The sequence below is a fragment of the Rhagoletis pomonella genome, unplaced genomic scaffold (genome assembly GCF_013731165.1).
Source record: "Rhagoletis pomonella isolate Grant_MI unplaced genomic scaffold, Rhpom_1.0 Rhpom_scaffold_00012, whole genome shotgun sequence".
Classification (NCBI taxonomy): domain Eukaryota; kingdom Metazoa; phylum Arthropoda; class Insecta; order Diptera; family Tephritidae; genus Rhagoletis; species Rhagoletis pomonella.
Genome location: NW_023458566.1, coordinates 6,986,492 through 6,998,411, shown reverse-complemented (window position 1 = coordinate 6,998,411; position 11,920 = coordinate 6,986,492). Strand labels below are relative to the sequence as shown.

At 37.2% G+C, this 11,920-nt stretch overlaps 1 protein-coding gene across 1 annotated transcript; it reads right to left on the bottom strand.

The window, feature by feature from the left end:
• Positions 1-389: 389 nt before the first annotated feature.
• Positions 390-10,199, bottom strand: LOC118747747. Its single transcript, XM_036481872.1, has 4 exons — positions 9,563-10,199; positions 6,586-6,906; positions 6,101-6,478; positions 390-1,127 (listed from the first exon to the last, which is right to left on the bottom strand). Exons 1-4 carry the CDS (start codon positions 10,032-10,034, stop codon positions 910-912), a joined length of 1,389 nt encoding a protein of 462 aa, XP_036337765.1. The 5' UTR covers positions 10,035-10,199; the 3' UTR covers positions 390-909.
• Between the last annotated feature and the right edge of the window lie 1,721 nt (positions 10,200-11,920).

Sequence of the window (11,920 nt, the reverse complement as noted above, 5' to 3'; positions counted from 1 at the left end):
GTGTTTGCGACTGTTTGAATGCTCAAATGCTTTCTGTTAGAAGAGCTTTTACTATGAATGTTGGCAAAGGAACATTTTTTGTTACAGAATAAACAAAATTTTTGAAACTATCTTGCCTACTGCCTCGCAATCGTCTTACAAAAAACTTGCAGCTATATTAGCCAAAATCGCCCTGTGAACTGCAGTTAACCTGATAGTGGAATTGTTCAATAAAGCAAACAAAAAATAATTTAAAGGCATACTTTTATTTAAAATATTCTACGAGTATTTGATTATTTATGCTTAAGTATCTTAAATGCTAAAATAATATAAAAAATCTGCTTGGCAATACAAATTCACCATTTTCCGCGTAAATATCGTTTAACATTTACAACATGTTTGCTATATTAGTTTCCTGCTATTGTTTTTAAATTTTACAAATTACTTTGCCTGCCGACAATGCATCAATCAATCAGTGCATGTCGTTATACTACACGCTTTCTGTTCAATTTCGGCTGTACATTTTTTTTGCGCAAACACTCGATAGCACACACTCCCATACGTACACACATAACCACACAAAAAGTATGCACGTAGTTTGGGAAAAGTTTTCAACGAAAAAATTTTGTTGATGGCTATTGCTTTTACATATGTATAAACATAGAACATTCATATATATCCATATATATATGTACTTATATAAGTAGTAGTCGTGTCAGGATACAAGATATTGGCGCTTCTACGAGCATAGTGATTTTCTACCATTTCGGTATCATTAGTCTGATGTTAAATGCATACGCAGTTATACTACATATTTATATGTATGGATGTATTTATAACACTGATGACTACACTTGACTTCTTTAACGAGTGTTGTACACTTTCACCGCTTGTTGACCCGCCCCCATTCACGCGATTCTCGAATTTCATTCATTCATACTCTGCCAAACAGTCCGCCATGCGGCGCACGTATATCGGCGATAACTCCCCCTCGGACTGAGCACAACCGCTGGGACCGAGCAGATGCAGTGCAATATGATCGCGGCACTCAATTACACCATCGCCATTGCAGTCGCGTGCATATCTGCTGATGTAGGCAGCGACAGTACGAGTCGCACAGTAGATGTTGTTGACACAGTGGGCGTAAGCTGTAAGTAGAGCGGAAAAACAAGTTATACATACTTTCAATGAATAAACTACTAGGCAGCTTAGTAACTATGTACGTATATATATATGAAGGTGAGTGAATTTGTGAGTAGCTGGTAGCTGGTGTACATACATACATATTGCACTTAGACCAGCTTAACGTTGGCGCACAGCTGACTCGATGCCATGACTGATAGCGGATGTTTGCAGCCTATCGTTTTACGCTGACCCCCTTTTCGTTATGTTTATGCCCCGCAAAGGTGGCAATGGCAAGTTCAGCTTTTCAATCAACATGTTAATGTGAAACTTTAGCAACGCCCGTATCGTGCATCGAAACGCCCTTGCGTTGTTGCAACGATGGCAATTACTTTTTTTTCGCTTGTTTATTCTTCACTGATTGACTTTGTTCGCTAGTGTAGTGGTGGTGGTGCGCGAGTCGCCGGTTATTGCAAAAGTGTGAAAGCGTCGCGTATTTTCTGTTTTTTTTTTTTAGCAGTTTGACTGTTTTTAGTTGAACGCTCCTCTGTTTGCCCATTTGAAATATGTAAGTATTTCTTGATATCTCGTAGAAAGTTTTTAAACTACAGCTTTGAGTTTGTCGCTCATTTTGCTGGTTAAAAATTAATGAATGGCAGCATAAACGGGCCAACAGAATTTCTTGACACTAGTTGTGTAATTCAAGTTGAGTCCGATGGAATTAATTCCCTTGTTTTGTCCCAATTTCGGGTTTAAAGTGTCAAACAAAATTTGGAAATTTGCAATTTATGTAAAAGCATATTTAACCAGAATTGATTTTAACGATGAAAAGAAAAAATAAAAATGAATAAAAGGTAAAAACTTACAAAGAATATTAAAGTAGAAAGTTTTCTTGGAACTATTTCTTCAATACTCAACAAGCAAACTCTCTCAAAACCTTAGCTTGGGCACAGGGAAGCATGTCCTTCTACTAGGAGCCTAATGACTTACGCCTTTTAATCTATAGTTATTTATTTCTTAAAACACTGGAGGGGCTATTGGATTAGTACATCATCGAACGCAGATCTGTAGATTTTGCGCTATTACATTAAATTAAGGCTAACATCGTAAAAGCCTTGGCTTTCAATAAACTTGCTTTAGGGGCTATTATCAACTTCCTACATTGAAATAAGAGTTTCAGAAACTCTGGCGGAATTCGTTAGTATTCTTTTTTGTAAAAGAAATAGTTTACGTCCGGAGATGTTGGGAGCATCTTTCATCAGATATGCGTCAAGAGGCACACCGCCTAGCGGGGTTCTCTCCTCGCTCGTATGGCATAACCACTCTCCGATTTTAGGCGAACTTTTATAAAACTCGGTACATATTGAAGGAACCCGTTCTGAGGGCAGCATGCGAACTCAACATCAATCTGTAAAAAAATGTATATAACTATTTCACTCCAAGTCAGTTCGTTCAGTGGCGTAGCGAATGAGGTTAGATACTTGGAATTATCTCGGACAGGGTGCTTCCCTGAAAACGGAACTACGAAGCAAAAATCAGAAAAGCCATTACTGTCCTGTTGGCCTGTAATTCTGCTATTGGTAAAAAAATGGGGCATTAACCCGTAGATAGTGCACTGGATATACATGACAGTGGTTCTCCCGATCATCTTCTGTGGAGTCACAGCTTGGTAGGCATCAATCGAAGAATCTACTACTAGATTCAAATTTAATAAGGTAAAGGGGGCTAATAACCCTCCATCTCGCCCTGGTAATTGCACTTAATTTTATCCCTACTGACTCGTAAACTTCAAGCGAGAAGTAATACAGTCAGATTAAATACTTTGAATAAGTGGAAGGACACAATATACGTGGATATTATATAACTTTAGAAGCCTGCCCGACAAATTTAAAGCACCCAGTCTATTCAATATCGACTTTGGTCTTTTGAAGGGCGAATAGGAAACAGTTTTGATATTGAAAAACATACTCACACTCTACTGAAATAGATACCAGTGAGTTAAAATAACAAACAAATAGGAAGTGGTGCATACCCGCAAGAGTTATCTCCAAAATGAATTTTAGGAGAGAATTTCACTGAAATCTATACTGACGGATCCAAAATGGACTGCGGTATGGGTGCGGGGATGTTCTATGAGATGCTGAATATTTTTTTGAAGTACTGGAAATTAAGAGGGCCTACAAAGCTTTAGAGAGAAACTGGGCACGGGTACAAAAAGCATGTAGTAGGTACATATTTTCTCATATATAGCCAAGTGGCACTTATTGCACCGATAACAAAATCTAAATAAGTAAGAGAGTGCAAATGCGCGTTAAGCTCGACGACCAAGTCAATAAACAACACTCTCATCTGTGTTCCTGGCCTTAGGAACATACGATACATGGAAATGAGAGGGCTGGTGAGTTGGATAAAGTCGGAGTATGTTTAAATAAATCATAAGCAGAGACAATAAACTGTCCACTCGGACTCATCAAAAGGGAACTGAATTTGCATTTGAGAAGAATATCTGGCCGCAGTATGACAAACCAAAGGCAGACGAACTTCTAAGGAAGTTAGGTTAACTGCCCATTGGCGAACATGCAACCTCCCGTACAACCCACGGTGCCGCAGCTGCAATCTATAGGGAAGTAAGGAAACAGTCTTACATTTGCGAGGGACCAGCACTAGCACGTATAAGGAAAGACACACTAGGCAGATTCTCCTTCCAAAGATATATAGATTCATTGACGAAGCCAAGTGGTTTGACGAAACTGACCAATCATAAAGGCACATATCTGTTAAAACGTATCAAAATGGTGCTCTCAGTGCTAATTGGGTCCTGGAAAAGTGCTCGGGTGACGCTTCTACGAACCAACCAATTTTGATATCACAGTTGGGTAACTGCAAAGCTCTGACGAACTTTCAGGATCAGTTACCCGCTTATCGGCTGAAAACTCTCCTCAAAATGGGGCTGTAGAGCTGGCATCGTGCAAACTTTAGCTTCGGACAAACTACTTCGAATTGTCTAATAAAAGGTGGGTCGCTGACCTAACGTTCAAAGAAGCACACACAAGCTCATTTGCTATTGGAACACTCCCAACTTAGGCTGTTAATAGGGATAATTACGGAACAGAATGAGGTCCAACAAGCTTAATGCCTAGCTGAATTTTGTTTTCAATGGTGAACCACAAAAATTAAAAAAAAATTTGCTCTGTTGAAGAATGCATCGAAACTCTTGCATTTCAATAATACCAGCAATAAGCAATAAAAAGTCAGCCACCTTTAAGCTTCTACATTCATACATGTATGTATGTGTGTGTAAATCCTTTATACTTGAAACTCAATCTAACCCAGTTCGGACAAAGTGTGTACTTGCACGCCTTGTACACTACTTTTGATTTAAAATGAAATTTTCAACGAAAACTTGAAAGCACTAAAGCTACTGAGGAGTACTGAAGAACTACTAGCTAGTCACACTTTGTAGACGTGTTTAAAAGCGTGTGTGTGCATAGGTAAGTGGCCGTGAGTGGGTGGCGTTGAAATTTCATTACCTACTGGACTTGGAGCTGGTATAATGGCAGCTCGCATTAAATGAAACAGCCAGAGGGATCACAAAACACATACACATGCGCAAGCATTAACTGGCTCCGAGAAGCAAAAGCACACAAATTTTCAGCATTCACTACTCTCTAGGTCGGTGATGCCCAAAGTGGTCTAGGCGGACCCACAGTGGCCTAGGTGGACCCACAGTAGTCTAGGCGGACCCACAGTAGTCTAGGCGGACCCACAGTGGTACACGGGAGACTCGACGGGGTCTACGTTGGTGTGAAAAAATATGGGGTTCACGACTTGTATTTAGAAAGTTTCGGTCCACGTAAATTTATCTGGTTTCGATAGCAAAGAATACAAATCTTGGCTGGGCTTTACCGGCCAAAATTCTGGCGAAAAGTCGTTTTTCGTACCTAAAAATATTATCTTTAATATATATGTATATTTCGAAAAAACTGCATGCAAACTTTTTCAACAAAAACACAAATTAAAAACTGACCGACCCAACGGTCGTCAAGGGGTTAAATGTTTTTTTTTTTTGCAAAAATGTTGGAAAGCGTATGCCAAATTTTCATCATATTTTTTTTAAATAACGTATTTGTGTTGTCATAATTGATTTTTGGCCACGAAAATTGGTAAAATTACCCATAGTGCAATCTAAGCAGATAAAAAAAACTAACGGAGTAAAAAACAAATATTAAAATTTTTCGGTGAATTTTGACAGGCTGTATTTCCGTGAAGAATAGTCGCATTGAGACTTTAAGAAAAGTATTTTGAAGCTTTTACGTTCTAATTTACAGACTTTTTAGCTAAAAGTTTTTAGGAGCTACGGTTCTAATGTAAACCTGACAGATAGCGTGAAAAAACAGATTTGAAGTTTTTGGTTTTTTTTGGTGCACGGGCTTGAAAAAGATTTTTTAAGTTAGATCCGCATATGGAACAGAAAGCCGTTTTATTTACCTTTAATTTCCTTTTTTTAAAACTTCCCCTAATTTTTTTGAGTAGTGTATTTTAGGACAGAGATCGTAAAAATTCTTCACTGAGGAATAAAACTTCCATCTTCCTCCTCACTACAACTGAATTAAAGAGCAATCAATTAAGACTTCCTCTTTTATGAGTTAAATTGGAGTGCTCTTAAAAAATATAACTCCTCAGAGCGAGTGCGTATTTTGATAGCTTAACGAACTCTCTTTTAGGAAGGTCCGCAAGTGTTATTTGTAAAAACTTTCATATTCGATCGTTGAATCTAATCTTAAAATTTTTTGTTGAGTTTTGAAAATATGGTAAAAATGTAGCAGCGCGTTCAGAAGAAACCAGTAAAAATTTTAAAGTGGTCTACGAGAAAAAAAAGTTTGGGAACCTCTGCTCTACGTTTATGTATATCTGTATGTTTGTATGTATTATAAGTGTACGCGCAAATGTGCATGTGTAGGTATTTATTCATGGAAGCTGTTGTTTGAAAGTGACTTACTTGTGGTCGTGTTGCTGGCATAACTCTCATCGCCCTCAAGTGCTGGCTTGCCGGCATCCAACCAGTAGGGCTGTGATATGCGAAAAACGCCACAGTCTTCTATATTATTGCCGCATGTGACTGGGCGGCACTGGGTTGCCGTGGCGCAAATGCATTGCATACAAGCTTCGGTGATATGCCTTGAACGAGTATCCGTAACAACGGAAGGTGCATTCCATCTTGGCGCTGAATCTATTGATACCATTGAAGTGGTTGCCATTGCGCCAGAGTTGTGAGTCGCAAAAGAGTTGCCGGATGTTGTTGCAGCTACCGAAGGTGGCCTTGCGGATGCTAACGGCGCGGATATGGTTGCGGATGTGATTGCGTCAGGTGTTGATGCTGTGGATGAGATTGAATTTGTGTTGCATTAACGTTTTTGACACGAAATTCATTGCCTAAGTACGAGTACATAGTTAGTTGCTGTTGGTGCGGCGGCAATGTATTACCCACTGTGAGTGTAGCCAACACGGCGTGGCCATTATTATTATCCGCAGTGATAGTAGCAGCATCATTATTGTTGTAGTTATTGGCATGCACAACTACTAATGTTTGTGCGAAATCTACGCTCTCCTCTGGTATGGGTTGTGTAAAATCGCTGCGGATTAGTGTTCGAATTGTCGATGATTGTGGCGATAGTGGCGTTGCTGATAGTTGAGTTTGTAATGCTGGTGAGTATGGCAATTTCAATGATGTCAGCTTGTTGTTAATAGTGAATGCGCTGGTTGGTGGCAAGTGCTTGTCCTCAAGTGGAGCAACTAAAGCCGCAGCTATGTATGAGAAAATGTAAATGAGGATGTGAGTAAAGCAGATGCTACTAATGTGTGTGTTTGTACATACATATGTATGTAAGAATCTATAATACAATATTTAAACCGCAACAACTGCAGTCGGTTTTATTGCTGGTTTCTTATGCCTCTCTATTAATTTTATGATTACATGGCTGGACGGTATATGAAAATGCAATGCAAATGAGTGGAGTAAGTAATCCAGTGGTCATTAAATGGCTATCAAATCTATGAATAAACTATTTGATAGTTGTGGTTGGTTTTCTTGCAGTCAAGAAGCAAAATGTAATGTCTAGCGAAATGGTTTATAATGCCAGTAGTAATCGTTCTTTGGGAACGCTAAGAGTACTCCTAGAGTGTAATGGCTTTACAAGGACAAACGTGTATATGCACTCAAGAAAAAATGATCACTATAAGTTTAATACGCTTTGTGTTAAAATGGAAATTTTAACAGCTTAATTTTTCGGTTTGAATATAACCATTAACAATATAAAAAGAGTATTGAAAAATATTAGATTTGTATTTTGGTTATTAAGTTGATGAGAAAAAAGTCAAGTTTTACCGTTAACAATATCAAATTGAGACCTGTATAGACTTTTTGGTTCTTTCTGGTTTCAATGTAACAACGAAAACTATCATTTAGTTAAGATGATTTATGAGGAAAAATAGATACCGGAAAGTTTCACGTTGATGGCTAAGTAGCATCGTCCTGATGACAACCTTTTTTTGAGTGTGCTAGTTCTTAATTAAAATACAGTTTCAACCACTTTGCAATGCTAACGACTCAAGGGCTATATGGGGCGTTCCATACCAAAACGGACGGGGTTCAAACTTCACGTGTTTGATGTGTTTCAAATTTTTAGTGTTGATGCATAAACATAAATAGTAAATAAATATAAAACTTTAGCTTTATTAATGCATTTTTAAAAAAGTTACAGCACAAAAACAAATCGATTTAATAGTTTTCCAAATATCTCGAGAACGGGACGAAGAAAAAATTTGAAAATAATCACACAAATACATCACATCAAAATTCTCTATGAAAATAAATATTAATTTTTTTTTTAATTTTTCACATACAAATTTTTTGCCAAAAAAATAGTTTTTGAGAATATGCTATAAATTTGTTTAATTTTTTTTTTTGAGGTTTTCTTTGAGTATGCAGTCTGGTAGATGATTAAATTTTATTATAATAAAGTGCAAGTTTTAAGCTACTGCCAAATTCAGTTTAAAGATTGCTACTACGGCACTCTACTGCACTACGGATATTCTTGTCATGAACCCCCACAAAGAACCATACTTATTAATTTTTTCGATATTTTCTGCACCGACTTGATAATTTTGATATGTTATTCAGGACATCTGTATTTGACGAAGGACATTTTTTCATCGACGGTTAGTTAATTTCTCAGTTAGGCAGTTTTCGCGTCTAATTAGTTAAACGAAACCCTAATTTTCAGCACTTTACAAAAGCTAGACATTTGGTTCTCTTCTGTCGCAGGAGAATATGTAAAACCAAATTTAAAAAAAATTAAGGAATTTTTAAAAGTATAAAGATTTTAATTTCAAGAGCCTCAGAAGCACTTTAGTATGAAAATAAAAAGATTTCACCTATAAAAAACTTTTCGCAGTAAAATATTAAATACTTTTATTTTCGGTTTTCAGAAGACAATCTCTAAAGAAATTTCTTCATTTGTAATTTTCCATACTCTACGCACTATTCACAGAGACGATCCAAATACATGCAACACATGGGCATAGCCATATAACACATGGGCGTATCAAGGTAGAAGGGGCGGGTAGGTGGGTTGAGCCCCCTAACTTCCAAGCATCCCCTATATGTAAAACGTATTACCCTGAAATGCTAGCTTAATAGTTTCGAAACCCCCATCCACCCCTAAATTTCATTATGGCTACGCCCATGTACATACATCTTTTTACTTCGTATGCCTAGGAACGCAATTTTTATTTCCATCACGCTATATCCGCTACTTAAACTTTCTTTTGTATTCCAAATTCGTATTTGCTGCCAATGGCATTTAACGAGCAATTAAATTTTACAGCTACTGTAGATATATGGTCGACAGTTGTTTATGATTCGCAGGATAATGCCATTTCAGTGTTAAAGTTTCATCAATGATATAAAAATACGTTTTAAGAGTTCATAAAAAGTTAATAAAATTTTTTATCATAACTGTACTTAAACCAACTCGTTAAAGAAATTTTTCGAATTTAGTGCATTGCACTGCGATTGAACACCATTATATTTCGGATATTGCCAATTAAGTTGTATGCATCTCTCGCTTCCACAAAAACATTCCGTTTTCATAAGCAAATACTAAAACCACTTACCACTTACGTGCAAATATCTTAAACAACTCAAATCCAACTAAGTACATTACCGCCCGCCGGCAATGAACCGGCATACATATATACATATAACAACAACAACGTTCGAAAAAGCATAGCAAGTGCACTAAAGAAGATCATAACTTTTCACACAGTTGAAAAATAAAAACAACACCAACACTTTCTCAGTAAACCCGTTTTGCAGCTACAAACATTCAGTCAATTAGTCGTACGGTGTTTCTGAGTTAAGACATCTCTAGTTAGTTTTGACACTACAAACAAAACTTACCAACACCGCCGGCTACTGAAATGTGTTGCTGCTGCTGCTGTTCGTGCCGCAGTCGACCGAGATGTGGCTTCCGTCGCAAATGTAGATAAATTGAACCGCTAATCAGCAGCAACGACACAATCAGCGATGAAACGGTGAAAACACGACGCCAATTCACTTCCGCCCTGGAGTTACGTGAATTGCCAGCGCCACCACCACCGCCACCGCCGCCGCCGACGCCGTTGCCGTTAAGACCACGATGCGCTCCAGTGCCGACATCAACACCCACACCAACATGACCCAAATTCGTTGTGTTTACCGCTAATGGACTAGGGAGCGTGTTGTTATTATTAGCGGCGGCGGCAGCAGCGGTGGCGGTTGCATTTGCGCTGGATAGCGCTGCTGCATTGCGGTTAACAGGTCGAATATCCACAATGAATTTCGTTTCAGCCATCAGTTTGGGCTTGAATACGCTCTCGTGTACAGTTCGCATGGATGCGGTGAAATATTTTTTTTTTTTGGCGTTTTAATTACTCGGTGTGTGTTTGGTGGGTGCTACGCTGTGAAATTGAAAATTATGCTGTCGAAAGCACTTGCTTGTCTTGTTCCGAGCCGTTTCAAAATGCTGCCGGTTCGCAATGGCTGCTGCTCTATACTGGCGGCGGCTCATGGCTGGTGACACTTGATGCGCGCTCTCTGTTGTTGTTTTTAATTCCAGCACGAGTTTTTTTTTTTGCTTATTTTTAGTGATTTTTTTCGCTTTTGCCTTTGGTATTGATAACCTCGATAGATTCGATTGAGCTGTTTTGTTGATGAAAATTATCAACAGTTTCTTGTTTGCGTTATTTTTTTTTTATATTTTTCTCATTGTCAGTTTCTACATATAGCGTGCATGATGCTAGTAATCGTGTGCCTGAGACGCTCGGCGTGGAATGCCTATAGTGCCTATAACTAGTGTACATATTTATAGGTATGCACATTAGGGCAGTCCAAATTTGTTTTGCGGCCACCCTTCAGAACTGATGAATATCGAAAAAAAATTTATTTTAAACTCGGCTAATGTTTAATGGTGTCGCCAAGGGTTTGAAGTTTCTCATGTACTTTATATGTGTAAAGAGAATATGTATATTTTTTCGTAGACTTGCTAAAAAATCGTTAAAAAAATATTTTTTGATCGAGTACTACCCTTCAGAAATTTTAAAAAATTATAATTATGATGCATATTTAACTAACAATTTTTATTAGCTATTTGAACTGTTCGTTCGACAAGTGTTCGTAACCACATAAAGTAAACACTTTTGAATATACTAAGAGATAAGATGATCTGTTATGAAACAAGTAATTTTTAAGCAAAAAACAAAACCAACTTCAATTCACATATAAAAATTTTAGATTACCGTTAATCTCTTCATGGTACAATGATCGGATTTAAACAAAATTAGAACGGGACCACCTGTGGGATACCACCTTTCCTCTAAAAAAAGAATTATAGAAATCGGTTAACGTGGTCCAAAGTTATGCGGTAAAATACATTAAAAAAAAATATTCCGACGAATTGATAACTTTCCTCCTTTTTGTAAAGTCGGTTAAAAATAGAAAAAAACTTAAAGTTAAATGTGCATTAGGGTCTTCTTAAAATATCAGCATCATAGGGCACCCTTTTATTTCGTTCTATGTGCAAAATAAAGACGTCCTCGAAAATTCAAAAAAAAATGTAGGGGTCGCTCGGTTCGAATTTTTTTTTTAATAGCAAACATTTTACAAGTTTTGACTTGGATCAGCTTTAACTCAGCGATTGTCTGAATTTATGTGAATAAATTTCAATAATAAGTCAAAATTTTTAAAAATTTTTGCAATTAAAAAAAGCAATAATTTTTTCAAACACCTAAAATTTTAAAAGTTTCGGGAATGTCTTTCTTTTTGTACATACATAAGTACATAATTAATAAGAACCGACTTCAAAAAAATACCGGTTTACTTTTGCTTTTTCTATAATTCCTGAGAGTGACAGCAGGAAAATTTCCAAAAACCAGATTTTTAGGAATATTTTCGGATCACCCTAATATACCTACATACCTTCTGTGTCAATATAAAATATGTGTATGAGAGATTATTTAATTGAATGAATAAACAACAAAGATGATAACAATCCGAATACGACAGCAATAACAATTTTTGAAACGAAAGAGAAAATCGTAAAATTATTGAGACATGTAAGACCAGTTCGGCCAGTGGGCTTCATACAAATTTGAGTTATACTTTTTCATCTGATTGCCTACTAAAAATAATAAAGTTGAACGCGGACATAGTTCACAATAGGTTTCTAGTTCATAATAAAAACTTAATAGTGGTGTGCTGATGTTGTCACACAACTAGAGA